At 36.1% G+C, this 19,187-nt stretch overlaps 1 protein-coding gene across 2 annotated transcripts; it reads right to left on the minus strand.

The window, feature by feature from the left end:
* Positions 1-432: 432 nt before the first annotated feature.
* On the minus strand, positions 433-17,876 carry LOC112665445 (serine/threonine kinase receptor associated protein). 2 transcript variants are annotated; one of them, XM_025455212.3, is made up of 10 exons: positions 17,368-17,876; positions 16,552-16,687; positions 10,705-10,786; positions 10,076-10,148; positions 7,702-7,798; positions 6,896-7,033; positions 5,181-5,317; positions 3,138-3,287; positions 2,358-2,423; positions 433-1,639 (listed from the first exon to the last, which is right to left on the minus strand). In XM_025455212.3, exons 1-10 carry the CDS (start codon positions 17,477-17,479, stop codon positions 1,578-1,580), a joined length of 1,053 nt encoding a protein of 350 aa, XP_025310997.1. In that variant the 5' UTR covers positions 17,480-17,876; the 3' UTR covers positions 433-1,577. The 2 variants fall into 2 exon arrangements, with proteins under 2 accessions (XP_025310997.1, XP_025310998.1); XM_025455213.3 differs by having other exon boundaries at positions 2,358-2,420; positions 17,368-17,835.
* Between the last annotated feature and the right edge of the window lie 1,311 nt (positions 17,877-19,187).

The following is a 19,187-nucleotide window of genomic DNA, read 5'->3' on the forward strand; positions in this document are numbered from 1 at the left end:
ATCTGTGCACAGTCTTTAGATTTTTATAAAACCCAAGTAGGAGAAATCCTCTTGAACCATAAATTTCATAAATATCCAGCAATTTCATTAATCCAATCTGGTGCATATAAATCTCAACTTTAAGGTAAGTCAGACTCTTACTAGAGTCTAAGCAACCCAGGGTATACTGACAATATTGCTACAGCAAAGTAGAGGACCAGGCATGGAGCAAGACGGACACAAAACAACCATTCTATGAGACCTTGTGTGGATTTTCAGTGGCTCTCCCCATGACATAACCGCTCTTGGGCTTTAGAGACAGTCCTACCCCACAGTGCTTTTCTTCAGATTACCACAAATCTCCGAAAACTTACTCTTTGCCTGTATCTTTTTTTTTTTTTAAGGAAAGTTATCAAGGGCCATTCACAAGATGAATGAGGAGACAAGAAGCGATTTGACAAAGATGTTATTCATTGGTCTAAAATATTTCCAAATTACTAGTTTAATATACCTCTTGTATTTTAAAAAATCAGTATAGTCTAAACCCAGTTGACCCATTTTATTAGGAGACTGGTAAAAAGGTTTTTTGAATGCCATCTGAACTTAAAGGATAAAGTAAAATAAACATTGTAGATCTACAATTATCCCACTTCTATAAAATATTTTATATCTGTATACACACATACAGGTACACAAAATTAATGCTAATTTTTAACAGATTTTGGGGATGGTGGGATTTTAAGCAATTCTCCTGCTTTCTGCCAATTCTGATTTACCTCATTTTTTCCCCTTATAACTAGTACGTGTCATTTAGTAAGACATTATTCTGATACTTTTTTAAAAAGCAAATCAAGTATTTCTATCCAACCTAGGAGGAAGGTGAATGCAACTCCAGCAAAAAACATGGAAAATTTAAAAACCCAGTAGAAGTAATTGCATTTCAAAATTAGGAACCAATATGTTTACTAAAGATTCTTTAACCACATTGTCTTTTGATATAGTTGATGTAGAAAAACTTTCTGGCAATTTCCATCTATAAACTCAAATCAGTATTTTTCCCAGGAAACAAACATTGTTTTGTTTTAGAGGCATTTTATTTAGACAACTAAAACAATTAGATGTTCAGAAGCAGTGTACAATGAAAGAGAAATCAAACCAATTACTTTATCATGTATTCCCTCTTCTTTACAACTAAAGCAAAAAAAAAAAAAAAAAAAAAAAAAAAAAAAGGCTTTCTGCTTTAAGGGAAAAGTCAGAAAAATAGGCCAATATATTTTTCTTCTTCATAATAACATAAACAGCTACAAGAAATCTAATTGTAATAAGAGAAATTGGATGTTGGCTTGCACATATTCATTAAAAAGACAACAGGCCATCATACCACAAGAGCCTAATTCCACCTGCCTTCATCTGATACTCTTGCCTTTCACATACAGGTAACACCAAGTTAGTTCCAGGACTGGAGCTAATTCATATTCCCCATTATTTACTGCTCATGTTTGCCTTAAGCAGAGAGTCACTTTGGGATGCTGATGCTTTTCTCTGCTTGCTTGTTTTAGTCCATAAGTTGTACATTATCTGCGGCATGTGCCCAGTGCTCAGGCCTTCACTTCAGGAGTTGAACTATAGATGGAATCTGAATTCTCTGAAGTAATTTCTTCTGTAATGAAAAAAAATAATTAAAAAAAAACCCACATTAGTCAACTTAATAAAGAAAATTTCTATGTTGACTTCATTTCCTGTGAAATGAATGAATAAAGATTTTTTGAAAGTGTGCTGATGAGGAGAGGCAAAAGAGAACAAGGGCACATGCTGTTAATGACTAGACTCAGGCCACTGACAATGCAGTGAAAAATAAGTTCATAGATTTCACCCACCAAACTTTTTTACACCATATCTTAACTTCCCAGGGGTTCTGCTTCTGGGCTAAACTTTCAGTGACTCCCAACTATCTAGTAAACAATGAATTACAAGTTGTATCTTGAAAGATTTGGTTCCCTCCTGTATTTATTCAAGTTTCAAGCAAGATTATATGATTGGTGTATCTTACAATCAGATTGTAAGAATCTGTAATTCTAGATTTGGGAAATAGCACTTAGTAAGTAGTAAGTGCCTCATAAATAATAACTGCAACTATAACGATTTTTTTTATTTTAGCAACTGCCTCCTTACGTTAGACTCTAAGTACTGTAAGAGTAACGACCTCAGATCCATACTACATCTCCATGCCTGCTACTATGCAGTAAACACTTAACTATTTATATTATGAAATATATGCTCATATTAAATAAATTCCCTTTGACAATGAGTAAAACTCACCTAACACTTCAATTTTAAATACCCCAGGACTCTACAAAAGTTAATTCATTAGTATTTACCTAGCTCCTCTTCTGTTGTCTCTGGAAAACTGATCTTTGGCTTTGCCAGCTCACCACTATCTTCTTCTATGAAAAAAAAAAAAGTAATCATGATTATGTGAACCACAATATTACCAATAACTTCCAGTATTTAATAAGCAAGAAGAGTACACTAAAACTATTCTCAGCAATGAGCTACAGAACATAATGGGAACCTCTTCTTTTTTAATAACTGTGATTCTAAAATAGTTTGTCATTCCTCAAAATTCATTTTTAAGTTCTTATTACAACTACTTTGGGATCAGTAAGTATTTTTATTAAAAACATGTCTACCTTCTAAGAATCAGTGAGTACTAACCACTCAGAGATTAAATAAATTTACTTATAAATTCTTTATATTGCCCTCTAGCAAATTCTGAATTAGATTCATGTCATTCACCAAATGATCTAGTGTAAAAAATTCAGGAACAAAATAGAAAACACACACATACACACATAAAAGAAGACAAAACAAAAAACTTAACCAAACAAAATAACACAATAGCCAATTTATAGTTATGGGTCTCTGCTTAAACTGTATTGAATAATTTAAAATCTACAGAAGACAGAAAAATAGAAACAAAGTTAAAGATGAAAAATGACACAAAATCATGAAGCTTAACTTGACAACTTTGTCATTTTTAAGTGAACTCTACCAACGTGGGGCTTAAACTCATGACCCTGAGATCAAGAGTTACATGCTCCACCGACTGAGCTAGCCAGGCACCCCTTTACTTGATAACTTTAGATACAAATCCTTACCAGGAAGCACACATTTCCAAAGGCCGTATGTTTTTCCTACCACAGTTTGCCATAGTCTCAATGTTCCATCTTCAGAACCACTGGCATAGAGTTCTCCATCAGGACTAAATCTCACACAGTGAATAGGACCAAAGTGTCCCTTGTAGGATTCTGGAAAAGAAGAGAAGTGCTATTAGATAACTTAAGACTTAAATGTTGGTTAAGTATTGACACACTAAGGAAAATACTATCTGTATTATTGGAAAGACATGAAATTCTTAAGTGCAAATTCAAAGAACTAAACCTCATTAAAAATAAAGTGATTCTTACTGCAAAGTGGTACATAATATCTACCATTTCTCTGTAAAATTACCCCCTTCTAATTCTATCACACATTATGGTTTCATACTGTCCCTCTTTAAAAAAAAAAAAAAAAATGGCTTCAATCCCAGTAAGGGTGAAGGAAAGGAGTAAATTCTACAGAAAGCAAATCTAAAGTCTGTCAATTCAGCCCCAATTTCCACATCATAAACTCACTGCCTGTTTACCAGGGAACCAATTCTTCTTATGACCACAGAGAGCCACCAGATGGAGCTCTTTTACACAATCTGCCTCTTAATTTCCTGCCAGACTATATCTAAGAGTCTACTAGTCATTCTGTCACACAGAACATGAAGATACAAGATCAATGGCAATCCTTAAATATTTTAGTCTGGGGAATTTAATGAGAAAATATACAGATCAGTAGTAGTGTTTCTCTGTTTAAGTCCTATACTTATTTACAAATTTTTGATGATAATGCCTCATCACCTTAGTAGTTTTCAAAGTCTTTACTATTACCTAGACCAATGCTTCTATTCTGTCTCTGGGTCAACTCAAGGAACCTCATCTTCCCCATCTCTGTACAACCAGAGAATACCAAGAGAGTTTTATCGTGAGAGTAAAATTTTCATGAAAGTAGAAAGAATATGAGAGGTTTGTAATGAGAATAAGCTGGGTCCAAGGTCTGGTGTTCACTAACTGTGATCTCAGATCTCAGGCAAATAATTTACTTCTTTTTCAAAAAATAAAAAACATGGCCAAAACATTCTGAAACTTTGAAAAGTGACATTAAATAAAAATAATAAAAAAAGTCTCTCATTTAAAAGTCATCTATATTCAAACAATATAGGGTGAACTATAAACAATTATAATAGATTCTATGTTTCATTCACCAAACTTCCATTTATCCAACCCAAATCTATCAGTTTTCCTAAAGAAACAAAACATATAGTTGTCTTTTGTTCTTTGTGTATAATTCTAACAAGCTTAATTTCATTGGGTAGTAAAGCAAGGCAGCTAGAAACAAGTAGCAGCTTACAGAAAAAGACTAAATACACTAGTTCAAAAAGAAATTCTGTGAAGGCTAAAAGTAGATACTGAGAACCATGATTATAAAATAGCTAGTCAATCAGATAAATGTAAAGTTAGGATGTAGATTAACTTCAAATTAATCTTACCTGCCCTTCCCCTTCCTTTATGAAGGACTACTATGAAAACGGAAGCAAAAGTCAGACTCCAAACAAAAAAAAACCCCTACCAAACAAAAATCCCCTCCAATTCAGATCCCTAAGGTATCCCTATAATACACCATAACTGTTTTTTGTCTACACTATTCTCTATAGAGCTTAGAGATTTTTACATTGGCTAAAAGGGAAGCCAGGTAGATGAGCTACATATTAGCATTATACTTCAGAAAGAACAAATACTCTTACATCTGTTTAACATGATTTTGACGTAAGACTGCCTGCCTCCTCCTTCCCTCAAATAAATACACTGCACTACTGTATAGAATATCTGAATACAATGAACTTAAGTTAAAAGGAAAAGGTAAAATTGAGAGTTTAGCATGCTTTGTTTATAGCTCTATAAATACTTCTATCCAGAGTGGGAAAAAAATCCTTTTTCACTTGAAAATAGAAAGTTTTAGTTAGCTGAAAAATTTGTTAACTGAGGTATTACTGAAATCCAGCATTGATAAATGTAACCACATCATTTTAAGGGAGGAAAAAGAGAACAACCCACCTAATTCTTCTCCACTATTATAATCATACTTATAAAGTTTAAAGTCTTCACCACCTGCAACAAGAAATTCTTTCTCAGGATGAAGAGATGCAGAATTGATGGTTGCAGGAGCTTCAAAAGATTTAATTGGGTCCAAACTGAAAAATGATTTAAATAATATTTATAAATTTTCAATATTGCATAAACAATACCAGGAAAGAGTACTTTTAAACTGTTCCTAATTCCTGAAACCCAAGAAATAATTATATTTTCATTTAGTCAAACATAGTGATGTTAAAACAACAACAACAACAACAAAAAAACCTCTAAATAATATTAGCAAAAGTCCAGAAGGATACTCTGCCCAAGTGGAATTCATTCCAGGAATACAAGTACACTTTGTACAATGAACGCTTCCCTAGAAATGACTGTGGTGGCTAATTCACAACAGTATGGTTAATATATCTGGATTTTTGCCCTGAAAGAAATTTAATTCTGTATTGTTTGATTTTTCCATGACAACTACACATTATCTTTGAGAAAATGTTTTATAGTAATTAACATAAAACACTATTTGTACATTATTCTCAACTGCTGAGAATTTATAAGCTTCTGAAACAAAACCTTCAATATCACAAAAATATAAAACTGCTAAAGATGGTTCCATCTTTGCTATCAAGCTTGAAAGAAAAACCAAATTTGAAACTATAGCTATATAATAAAAATCAATGCATACCAATAGTTTCACATGAATATCAGTGAGTTTTCACATCAGCTTTTTCAGAGAAATTGATACATAATTTAGTAAAACCTAAGTATTTTCAAACAATTTTGAATAGCTAACAACAGTTTAAAATAAAAAATCAAAATTACACTTATAGGGCCCTAGTAATTAAAAAAAATACCCACACAAATACATGCATATATAATGTTACACATGTATAATGAAGAAAAAATGTGTAACCAAGAAAAAAAACTAATGGAAGATACAACTACCATTAACATTCTGGCATCTATGGTTGAAGAACAGTGGGTAAATTTTTAAAAATTATATTTCCCAAATTTTCAACAAGGGCATTTACTATATTTACAGTCACAAAAAAATTACATCTTTTTTTTTTTTAAAGATTTTATTTATTTATTCATGAGAGACAGAGAGAGAGAGAGAGAGAGAGAGAGAGGCAGAGACACAGGCAGAGGGAGAAGTAGGCTCCATGCAGGGAGCCCAACATGGGACTCAATCCCAGGACTCCAGGATCATGCCCTGGGCCAAAGGCAGGCACTAAACCTCTGAGCCACCCAGGGATCCCCTACGTCTGTTTTTAAAAAACATTATTAGGTCTATACAAACTTTGGAATAGAAGAAAAAAAAATCACTATTTCTCTAAAATGTTAAAGGGAAAATGAATAAGAGAATCAAGATCACAGTAGCTTTATACAGTAATGAACGTTAAGTATAATTCCAGTCTAGAGATCCTTTTAAGAAAAATATAATCAAAAAAAGAAAATTTAAAAGTTACTAAATTTTACCAATAAATCTCCCCTAAACACTGGAAATAATTAGATTAATTCCCTAGTGTATCAAATTCTTAAAATACACATTATTAGTGGTATGGAAACATTTTCCCCATATAATATGGTCAAGATTTGCCTTATTAAAGAGTTATATATTTTTCACTTCTGCCTTCCAATTTTTAAGTTACCAAAAAAAAAGGGAAGGTATTTCTTGGACATACCTTACTGCACTATGAAAAGCAATAGATCGTCCATAAGTTATTACCAAGATCTCTCCCTCAGGAATATATTCCATACTGCTAACAGACATATTAAAATTTAGAGATTTCACTTCTGTCATGGTAGCATGATCCCAAAGGCTGCAAAAGAAGAGGAAAATAAGGTGATAATTAGCTTATTTAAGAAAAAAGCTTAATTCCCAATTATATTTACAGATTAACCAATGAAAGCATAATCACAATTGTAGTAAAACCTCCTCCATTCCAACTCATAAATTATAGATGATATGGAGAAATTTGGGGTTCCTATACAATGTTAAATTACTTGGTATCTTGTTGGTAAAGTTAACTTATACTTAAAAATACCTCTCTTGGCAAAACTATGCTAAAAGTCATGTAAGGTTTTAATCTTAGCAATTTTAGTGTCACTCTAAATAACAGTTCTTAAATTCTGTATTTATAAATCTGATTGGGGTTTTTTCTCCACAGAAAAAAACATCAGGTGTCAGCACACAAAATTTCATAGAATTTCAGGAGTTTCATGGACCTCCTGTAGCCAGTGTGTCCACTACTTCAGGTCAAGAGCACATGCTTATAAAGATGTCAATAATTTTAATTCAGTGTCTTGTAGATTATGCTCTATGTTTATAACAGTAAATGGATAGCTCCAAGAAAATGTGACCTATGTACAACTTAACTTTCAATGTATAGAGATAATTCTTCCTACATACAGTTATGAGAAATATTTAAAATATAAGCACTAAGGTCAAATGTTTCAAACTTTAAATTACTAAAGAAAAATTACTTACCGGACAGTTTTATCATCAGCTGAAAGAATCTGTTTATCCTCACTGCACCATAGAGCTTTCTTAATACCAGAGGTGTGACCACTGATTTCCTTAGGTTCTTAAAATGAAACAATGTAGAATATATTTGTTAATATTTGGTTTTTTAAACTAAGCAATACTGGAACAATTAACTATGTGAAGAAAAAAGAAGTACATTTTAAATTAAGCTGCAACTTTTCAAAGCCCAACACAATGAAAACTTATGGTTTCCACAGAATACATTTAGTTTTTCTACACTGGATTAAAAATTTATCTGCATGACAAAGAACCCAAGAGCAATGCTGCTATATGTATCTGGGAGTGAATGCATTGCTCCCTCCAGGCTGTTTCTGCTTTCAGTAGCATAACTGTACCACACTGAAATAAAAGAAGCTCATCCAACATTATCACTAACACTGGGACCCTCCTCCCAGCCTGTTGGTAGAAACAGGAAAAAAGAGGGAAGTAGAGGCTGACAGGAGAAAAGGAAAATAAAAAGCAATGCAGTAATTCCCAAGAATATTTCTACATTGAGAACAAAGCATCAAAAAAAGGGGGGGGGGGGGGAATCTGTCTCTGCTGGAGACTTTCCCTGCAAAAGATTAACAAGAAAAAAAAAAACCCTACTCTTATCTTTGGGCAAAAGCAGATGCTGGAGGCAAAGCCATTCAACACAATTTTGAGCAAGTCATTTAACCTGTTGAAATAAACCTGTTGAAATAAAGGTTACTTAACCCTTTCCATTTCTTCATCTGCAAAATGGGATAACAATAGTTACCATATACCTCATAGCTTGAGAATGAAGATCAAATGAGAATATACATCTAAGGTTTCTAACCTGGAGTCTGACATACAGTAAAAGCAGTTAACTGCTATTATTTCTATTGACAATACAGTAAAGAGGCACTTTCAAAAAACAGCTTTGAGAAAGGTAAAAGATGGAAAAATGTCCGCCTAAGACCTGAACCACCTTGCTGAGTCAGAAAGATACATGATGAAATGAGGTCCAAATGCTTTATGTTTTGGCATAACGTTATTAAAGAAAATGAAAAGAAATACCACTGGGTCTGTGAAGAATAATCTATAAATGTAGTCAGTTTGCTCGCCTTAGAAATGCTTTTAGAAAAGAGTATCTTGAGAATAACTGCTTAATATCCAATGTAACTTTGACTTTCATACAAACTTCTGACGTTCATAGATTTATTACGAATAAATAATAAATACCCATGATACAATATAGAAGATACCAACTTATATAAAATAAATACAACCCTGTTTATCATAATCTGCTGATTTTTGAAATATATATACTATGTGGCTAGAAAAGCATTAAGAAACTACAAAAGAGACGAATATCTGGACCAGGGAGTTTTGAAAAAGCATCTTTTATAGCTTCTGTGCAATAAGAGAATTCATAAAGTAAATGATAAATTCCACCACCAGAGCCTTTACAATGCGTATACCATAAACTTTATTAACGAAATTTAAAAGCAAAAGACAAATTAGAAGATAAGAACCTTAAAACCATTAATAAAAAGATGAACATCCTAACAGATAAATTGGCAAAGGGCATGAACAGACTATTAGTTCACAAAAGAATACATTAAAATGGTATTCAACAGTATTTTAATCTCATGAATAATTTTTTCAAGTTCACATTACAATCACAGAATCACTTTTCTTCTATTAAATTGGGAAAGGCAGAATTAGTTATCGGTCCTTGTCAGAACAGGTTAGCTATATATTTTTAGATTTCATTGGAGCACACTTCGGTAATACCTACCAATGGCTTCCAAGTGTACCTCTTTTCTGTACCAACAATTCTATTTCTGTGTAGTTATTCTATAGAAATAACTGCGGAAATATTTGCAACTCTAAGAATGTTCAGCATAATACTACTTATATTTAAGATTTCTAAATAGCCCAAATGGACCAGAATAAGAGATGGGTTAATCCACTTATTCATAGGATGAAAATGATATAGTCATTAAAAACAGCGGATAGAATAAAGACATGAAAAAAATGTTAATTTTTTAATTTTAAAAATTCTTCTGAAAAAAAAAGAAAAAATTCTTCTGATTAGCTAATATATTCACATGGTTTAAAAATCTGAATATATACACAAAAAAAATCTTACCCTTCTCACTTTCTATAGACAACCATTCTTTCCTTCCAAAGGTAGTAACACTGCTCTGTACCTTTTTAAACTTAATATGATAAAAATTTAGCATGATAAACTGGTAAGTGTTTAATTTGCAAGAAAACTACACAAGCACAATGTAGCAAATAAAGAGACATTAAAAATTCATTTAAATTAAAAGAAAATATAATCCAAAGACATATAAATTATGCTCACCTGCTTCAGGTTTGTTCAAATCATATATGCGTAGCAGTTTATCCTGTCCCCCAGTTAACAAGTAATTACTATCCTGAAAACACACACAAGCAAAATGTTAACAGATTAGCCATTTTAATAGCTGTATCTCTTTAAAACTTTAACACCAACTAAAATCCAAATAAAGTTCAGACTTCATAAAGAGATGCAATACATGCCAATTGCTTCTAGAAAACATTTATCTTTCTCATAATTGCCAAAACCCTTTAAGCTCTCCAGTTCAAATATATTATACCACCTACCACATTAATTTTCTTCCTCTGCCCTGATCCTGCACCTCTCCCTCCTAAGAAACACCACTTTGATGACCTCAAATTTTTCCTCTCCCTTCTGAAAGTACTGAGGAAACATTACTTGCACATTTTAGATGTCTGCTGCTACTGATGGAAGAACTGACCCAAGAGTTCCACAGTACCTTAGGATTAATCAAATAAATAAATCTGTATAGCTTAATCTGTAATTAAATCAAATATAAACAAATTGTATCCCCCCAAATATACAATAAATATACAAACCAAATACACAACCATTATTACAGCATATAATAACAGCAATCTAAACCTTCTAAAATAAATTCTATTTTCTGATACCTGTGTAAAATCCACAGTCTTGACAATGTGTTTATGAGCCAGGGTCATCAATTCATCTCCTGAGACAGCATCCCACACTTTGCTAAAAGTTAAAAAAAAAAAAAAAAAAAAAAAAAAAAAATTAAAAGATAAATATAATGGTAATTTTGGTGATTACCAAATATGTTAGATATGTGAAATGTTATATAAATGTATTAGAAGTCTCCCATTATCTCTAATATCCCTCACTGTTAAGATTTAAATATTTGATTAAATATTTAAACAATTCTAAAGGAAAAGAAATTTACCTGTAGTAGCCATATAATCAGTCTAATTTTGACAATGGAAAAGATCTACAAATTTAAGTAAATGAGATCCATGAACCAGCCCATCCTTACTTTTAGTCTATAGCCATAATATCCTTTTAGCAAGACTGCAAAACATTTTAAATTTCATTTCTCCAATTTGTTTCTCTATTCTTTATTATGTAACATGCAAAACATAAAAAAGAAAAACAAGAAATCCTGACAAGAATTTACAGGAGAATGAAAGGCCCTGATACAGGTTACATAAAATTTTAAATTGAGACTACTGAGAAGAAAATATTCTCCCTATCTCTTTCTCAAAGTTGACTCTTAAAATTCTCCAATTCTTTTTTTTTTTTAAAGATTTTATTTATTTATTCATGAGAGACACACAGAGAGGCAGAGACATAGGCAGAGGGAGAGACAGGCTCCCTGTGAGGAGCCCGATGTGAGAATCGATCCCTGGACCCCAGGATCACAACCTGAGCCAAAGGCAGACACTCAATCACTGAGCCACCCAGGTGTCCCATAATTCTCAAATTCTAATCAAATTAACTCTCCAACAAAGTATCAGTCTTGATTATATAATGCTAAACAGGATTTTTAACCTCTCAACTGTTACACTGACCCCATCCAACCCAAAATATATGTGTGGTTCTATGTCTACACACACACACACACACACACACCTGATGAATCACAGGATAATGGCTAAATAATACATTAGAAAAATACTGTACAGGGTTCTCCCAATAAAAAAGATTAAAGAAGAAAAAAAAGTTCATTTTTATATCAGAAGAGGTGATTGAAAAATAAACAAGAAAACTTTGCTTACTGGGAAAATAACTGTTAAGACTGAACAAGCTAAAAAAAATTAAAAAAAAAAAGACAACAAGCTATGTTCTATAAAGATTTTCATTTTCATATAATTGACATTTATTTTTAAAAATAAAGGAAACAATAAACAGAGGTGGTGGTGGAGCTGACCAAAGTCGTATCATACAGGAGAGGCCAACATATCTATAGTCTTTTCCCTTCTGTTTAGAAACTACTAAAATTGAAGATGACGCTCTCTGACAGAAGCATGCTCTAATCACTTGTACTAACTTTGGCATATTTCATTATTCACAGTAAGAGTCCTAAAAGTCCTAAAAAGGGCTTACAGCCCTAAAAATATTCTGGAATAACCTAAATGTTTTTTAATGTATTTTTCCATCTCCAGGCATGAAACTGATTATTACCAGGCTGGCTGCAGGACTAACATTAAGGCACTGAAACATCATTAACAGTATCTTTTTATCAGCTAACCCTCTAACATTTATTTCCTGCACAACTCATGAAGAACTTGTCACCTCCCTAAACTACTGACCCACCTTATATCCCCGTTTCATGCACATAATTAATGCTATCTGTTCAATGCTTTTCATATCCTGAGAACATACTTCCAAGTCTCAAAAAAGGGGCTGCTTAACTTTAAAGCCTTAACAAAAAAATTAAGCTGTTCTGGGTGAAAAACATTTCCTAACATGACCAAGTCATCAAAAAGGAGATAATACCACCTTCAATTTATCGACAACCTATTCAGAGAGAAATCGATCTAATTTCTTTTACAAGAGAGAAAAGTGATCATATACTTTGGTTACCTATAGAGTGCTGGGCCCAACTCCAGGTCTATTTAATCATCCTCTGGAACAGAGTACAATAATCTTCTCCATTTTTGGCACTCTCTCCAGATGATTTTAATGAGAGGAAAGTGGAGATGCTAAGAAGAGGATCATGGGAAGTAAAGCTTATATTTGCTTCATGAATTAAAAGATAATAAGAGGAGGGAATTTAAGGGAATAGTGTACTCCTCACCTGACTCAAATGCCCAAATTACCTCAAGGTAACATTCCCAACTGACCCACAGACCCATCTCTGCTGAATATATTTTCTCCACAAGAACAAAATTCACCTCCACATAAACATGACTTTAATGATTTTCTTTTTTTTTTAAGAAAAATGGGAGTTGGGGGAGAGAACTGCCTAAAAATGATCTATATCGACTATAATCAGGTAGGTTGGGGAAGCTATTCTTTAGCTGGATCAAGTTCCTTAACAGCAAGCTCCAGACAAATCATTAAAAGAGAATACATACAACATTCTCACACCTCAAAAACAGACACTGAACAAATAAGGGTTAAGACTCAATTACTATTTATTGAGAACCTACTATGCAATAGATATTATTGCTAGATTCCAAGAACGTAAGTGGAGAAAGATCTCTCAAATCCTCCCAATATCCATGTGGTCTTCCCATCTTACAGATATGAAAACCGAACTTTTAAAAAGCAACCCATGATCAAACTGGAAATATAAAGCATAGCTAGCACATGAACTCAGGCCTAAGCAAAGTGAATGCTTACATCTTTCTTGCCATGATATAATAGGAAACAGGGCGGGTGGAAGGGGGACCCAAAAGCATTTCTTCTTAATATTTAAATCTACTCAACCTGTCTTGCACAAAAGCAAAAAGTTTCATGGCCTCAGCCCAGAAAGTCCAAAATAACCTAATGCCTTTATCAGTTTAAAGGATTTTGGCCCAGTGGTAATGGTAGCTATCATTGTTAACTTACACATGTAACACTTATATACCCATTAGATTTTAGGCAATGTTCTGAATATTAGAAATATGTAATGTTGATATTAAAATATTTTAAAATATTTTTTTAATATTTTAAAATATTAAATATTTTAGTTCATTTAATATTCACAACTGTCATATGAGATAAGCACTATTATTATTCTCATGTTTATAGACAATGACAGAGAAGAGGTTAAATAAATTCCCAAGGTCATAGGATTCGAGTACAGGGTTCACGCTTTTAATGCCACTTGTAAACATAGACACGGAGACATGAAATGTTAAGCACAAAACAACGCTGAATACCTATCCAGGGACATGTCCTGGAATGTGGGGCATGGTTATTAATGCATCATAAGTGACCTAAATAAAGATAACTGGCATCAAGATACAATCCTGACTGCTCTTTCCAAGACTATTAAGTATTTAAAGTGCCACATTTTTTCACGCTTGTTTCTCTCTCCATTTCAGAGGGGTTATCACGCCAATCAAACGCAGCAATTTCTATCTAGTTCTTTATCTTCCCAAGGACGGGTATTATATCATTTGATCAAATGCACAAACTGAGAATCTTCACAGATTTTAAAGAGACAGGCATCCTTCCCAACAAGCTTTTGTACAAGTCTCTTAAACATGAGGGCAAAACCATCAGGTAGGAGGTGACAGCATTTTCCTCACATAATAAACATTGACAGGGCCCAGAACTGAAGTTAATAAAAAGGTATCCCGTTAGAATTGCAATTCAAAAGCTTATCTTTTTTTTAATGCTAATGTCTGTAGGGTCTATCATCTAACATCTAATGACATTTTTAAAATCCACTTATCAAACCTCTGAAGTCTAGAGTTGGGAATCCCAATTTCTACCTCTATTATAAAATCAATGACATTCATTCCCAATGAGAATCTTCCTACTAAAGTGAGCAAAAAACAAACTTTGGAGGAGTTGAAGGGGGGAAAAAAAAAGCTAAACTCATGGCAATTAGACACAAGTGTTCCAGAAGCAAAACCAAGATCTATAATTCACCCATTCTTTACCCTCTACTTTAGAAAATTTCTTCTACTTATTTACTCAACATTAAGGTATTAAATAAGCCTAGCATATAAAAAATATAACCTGACCTCAAGAAGCAACAACACACAAACAATTAAGTAGTATAAAAGTACCAGAAGTTTTAACACAGGTAACAATGTGAGAACAAGGAATGAACACCTTCACCTTACAGCACTCCATTAAGTCTTCCATCTGTGAATCACTTTTACCAAATTAACAAAAGAAAATGACAGATTACAAGTATGCATGCTGACATCTAAAGCAACATTTGACCTGAAGCTGCTGATATTAAAGAATTTATATAAAATCAAGCCGCTCATTTCAGCAGTAGAACATACAATCACAACAGGGCACAGTGCAAAGCCCTACAATGGTTATGAAGAAAGACATAATAGAAATCTATTCATTGAAGGCACAGAAAAAAGTTCAGGCTGACATTTATAACTTTTCTTGTTGATCTCTCATCATCTCAAATTTAATTCCAGGTAAGCACTGTATCGCCCTCTCCTTATTTAAAAAAAAATTGGAACTTATTTTTTAATCTTACCTATGGTAAAATCCATTCTGTGATATAGAAATCTACATGTTTCAACAAATGCATAGTCATAAATCCATTACCACCATCAATCTACCTTCATTTTTTATAAGACACTTTGTATATTTGATTTGCTTAGAACAAAGAAGTAACACATTAACAATTGCTCCCGTTTGGAATTCTGAGAGGAGAGAGGAAAACAAAGCTATTTTGACTTTCCAGACTGGAGTCTAACAAGGTTTACTATCGCACAATAGCTCTTGACATTGCCTTTATCAGTTTAAACCTCTCAGGGTTAAGTCATAAACACAATTAGGAACTAGAATACCAAGATTATATAAAATAGGAAAGTGCCCTGAAGGGGAAAGTGGGTCATTGCAAGTCACTCTAACATATGCAAAAGCCAAAAACCAAAATGGTAAGGTGTATTCTGGCAAACAGTAAGTTTAATATAACCAGACTGTAGGGCATATGCTGTGCAGTGTCAGACGATGCTGATAAATTAGGATGAAGTCAAGTTTCAAACTGGCAACAACTGCAATTCAATCTTTAGGCCAGTGATTCTAAGGCCTGACATCAGAACCAACCAGAAGAACTTTAGGAAAGGAAAACACTGATGTTGGGATTCCATCCCCAGATCAATTCAGAATTTCTCAGACACATGCATATGAATATTTTAAAGCTTCTGGGGTTATTTTTGGGTTCACTCAAGGTCATGAACCACTGAAACTGCACAGGGAAGACAGGAAGATCACTGGAGAAATGACATGATAAAATTTGTTTTTAGGAAGCTGGGAAGATGCAGAGACAGAAAGATAGTGGTAGAGGCATAAAAACCATCATAGTAGACACTCCGTTGGTATACAACATAGACATAGAGGGGAAAAAATCAAGAATATTTAAATTTCAGCCTTAAAAAACTTAAAAATGAAGAGTATTTGAGTTTTAAATAGGTACAAAGCTAGTTAACAAAAATGGAGTGAGACAGGGCTAAAAATCTGGGCCATCAGCAGTAGGGCATCACAGGAATGGTATTACTCAGGAAGCACATGTTGAGCATTTTTAAGCACAACAACCAAGATTCGTTATCTAGAGTGCTTATCGACAATACAGATTCCTGGTTCCCAATTGAGACATACAGAATAAGTCATTTAAAGTCTCTGAAAATTGATGAGAACCACTGAAGAGAAAAAAGCAGGAAGAACCAGAGTGGAGTTTTTAGAAAAGATCAAACATCATGTGCTCTATATGGCAGGCACGGAGTCAAAATTTTATGAACTGAAGCTGAAGTTTTGAGTACTTCACAACACAATCCACGGGGATCTCCAACACCCGCCAATTTGGCTATACTTACGCAGTGAAATCTGCAGCTGCTGTAGCTGCTTTGGTGGCATCCTTATTCAATGTCGCGCCCCAAACAGCACCCTTATGACCCAAAAATGTTCCAATCCAGTCTCCTGTATCTCCCTGGCGTAGCATAGGTTTCCCGTCTAAAACACATTTAAAAAGACATGTGACTTAGGAGTTCGGATTACTTAAAATCAAAGACCCAAACATAAAGTGACCGTGATAAATGCCAAAGTGTTAAACGGCTTTTGTTGTGTAACTATCGTTATTCGCTGGGGTCACTAAGAAAAGTCCAGAAATAAACTGAAGCGCTGAGCCAGACATTCTCCCTGAAGCATTTATAATTCGGTGGGACTAACGCTGGTCCGTATCAAAATAATCTAAAGTTGGGCCTAATTTTGCACAAACTTAACCTAAACCTCGGTTTCCAATTGAAAAATGGGGCTAATGCCATAAAGGAATGTCCAATAAACTAACAGCAATGACAAGTCTCTAAAATAGGGAAAGGTATTGCTTGGCTTGGCATATTTTCTCCACCCCCCCACCCCCCCACCCCCCATCCTTGAAAGATTTATTTAGAGAATACGATGGCCGGGGTGTCTAGGCAAGTGTACAGCCCCGCTTCTCCAGAAATGCCAATTTCTGGAAAGTGAAAGGAGAGGCCTGAGTTGGGGGCAGTACTTACACTGTTTTCCCCATCAGACCACTGCTGGCCCCAACCTCAAAGACTGAGATTCCCCCTTTGTCACTGGGGAGGACCGGCCACACTACCTTCTGGCCCAGTCCTAGCCGTGAGGGACCCGCATCCAGGGGCCCCGCTCACCTTTGCAAGCGCTGATCAAGAAATAGCCATAGGGCGTGATGCCACTGAAGGCCAAATCGACCACAGGCCTCGTGTGGCCCGAGCAGGTGAGCGGCGTCTGCCTCATTGCCATGGCGGCGGCGAACCGAGCGATGCGGCGGAGGCGTCGAGGGTCGTCGTTTGGGCTCTTTCTTTCGTCTGCCGCAGAGCCTCCGGCTCAGGGCCCCCGCCCTGACACTGGGGGCTGGGGCTGGGCCGAGAAACAGGAAAAAGAGGCCAATCGGGTAGCACCGAGGTCAGGAAAGGGTTGGGGACGGGTCAGGGAGCCTGCGCCCGGCGACCGACAGCCGCCAAGGGAGGGAGAGGGAGGGAGGGAGGAGAGTAGGGGAGGGGGAGAACCGCAGAGCCGGCGGCCACGACCCGCACCGTCCACACCGGTACTGGCAGGAAGTGATGACACCAATGACGCCAGCGTCCGTCGGAAGTGACGATCTGGCAAGAGGGCTCGTTTGCCCGGCAGCGGAGCGAAGAGTGCGGCAGCGCGCAGGCGCGAGGTCGGCGCACGCTGGGCACGTGACGCTGGCCCCACGCCGGCTGCGGACGCCGGGAGGAGCTCTGGTCTGCGCGGAGCCCGCGGGGCGCGGTCTGAGCCGCCCGCCGCCGTCTGTCGGTCCCCGGGCGGGGCGTGGTGAGTGCGGGAGCCGTGGCTGCTCGTCTCCGCCGCGGCCCCGGCGGCCCCTGGGGATTACGCGCCGAGCGGTGCCCGCGGCCGGGCTGTGCTGTCGCCTGAACATCTAGGCGGGGAAACCGGCAAACATCGTCTAAAAACTTTTTTTTTTTTTTTCCAGTTCTTATCAACTACAAAGGAGGACCCTCTGGTGTTGTCTGCAAGTTAAGGGCCGTGAGAAAAGTAATTTCTCCAGGCACTCCTATGTAAAAGTCCCCGTACCGTTAGCGTTTTCGTCCTGAGTGTTACGTTACCTTCAAGTGGCTTATCCTGGGCGCCCGGGTGGCTCGGGGTGTGATCCCGGGGCCCTGCGATCGAGTCCCGCATGGGGCTCTACGCAGGGAGCCCGTTGCTCCCGCTGCCTGGGTCGCTGCCTCTCTCCCTGGATCCCTCATGAATAAATAAAATCTTTTTAAAAAAAATAAATGACTCAACCTTTTAAGGACCTCAGAGGACTCTGGAGCAGTGGCCCCCAAACTTTTTTTTTATTTTTTAAAGATTTTTATTTATTTATTCATGAGAGACACAGAGTCAGAGAGAGAGGCAGAGACCCAGGCAGAGGGAGAAGCAGGCTCCATGCAGGGAGCCCGACGCGGGACTCGATCCCGGGTCTCCAGGATCACGCCCTGGGCTGAAGGCGGCGCTAAACCGCTGGGCCACCCAGGCTGTAAAACTCGAGTCTGCACTCTCGTTGTGCGGATAATGATGTAGATGTTACATACCTGTACGTTATAATTAGGCGTAAACATACTAGAAGGATCTGAAAACTCAATATAAATAAAAACTCTGGGGAGCCTGGGTGGCTCATGTTTGAATATCTGCCTTTGGCTCAGGGTGGGATCCTGGGATCAAGTCTCCCATCAAGCTTGATGCAGGGAGCCTGCTTTTCCCTCTGCCTAAGTCTCTGCTTCTCTCTCTGTGCATCTCTCATGAATAAATAAATAAATAAATTAATTAATTAATTAATTTTTTTTTTTTTTTAAAGAAAGAAACTGGTCTATCTTCCTGCAGGTAGCCTACGTAGGGTATGGGTATTGCTGTTTGGTGTAACAACTGGAATGTCGGTTGACTTATATAAAACCTTTGTAGGAAAGAAACATCCTCTCTGGGGCAA

This window comes from Canis lupus, chromosome 27 (genome assembly GCF_003254725.2).
Source record: "Canis lupus dingo isolate Sandy chromosome 27, ASM325472v2, whole genome shotgun sequence".
NCBI classification, from domain to species: Eukaryota; Metazoa; Chordata; class Mammalia; order Carnivora; family Canidae; genus Canis; species Canis lupus.

Coding starts and splice junctions, on each gene's coding strand:
- LOC112665445 (XM_025455212.3), bottom strand. CDS start 17,479: ATGGCAATGAGGCAGACGCCGCTCACCTGCTCGGGCCACACGAGGCCT. Junction 7,034..7,701: donor GCTGATGATAAAACTGTCCG/GTAAGTAATTTT, acceptor CTTCTTTTGCAG/CCTTTGGGATCATGCTACCA. Junction 1,640..2,357: donor GACAACAGAAGAGGAGCTAG/GTAAATACTAAT, acceptor TTTTCATTACAG/AAGAAATTACTTCAGAGAAT.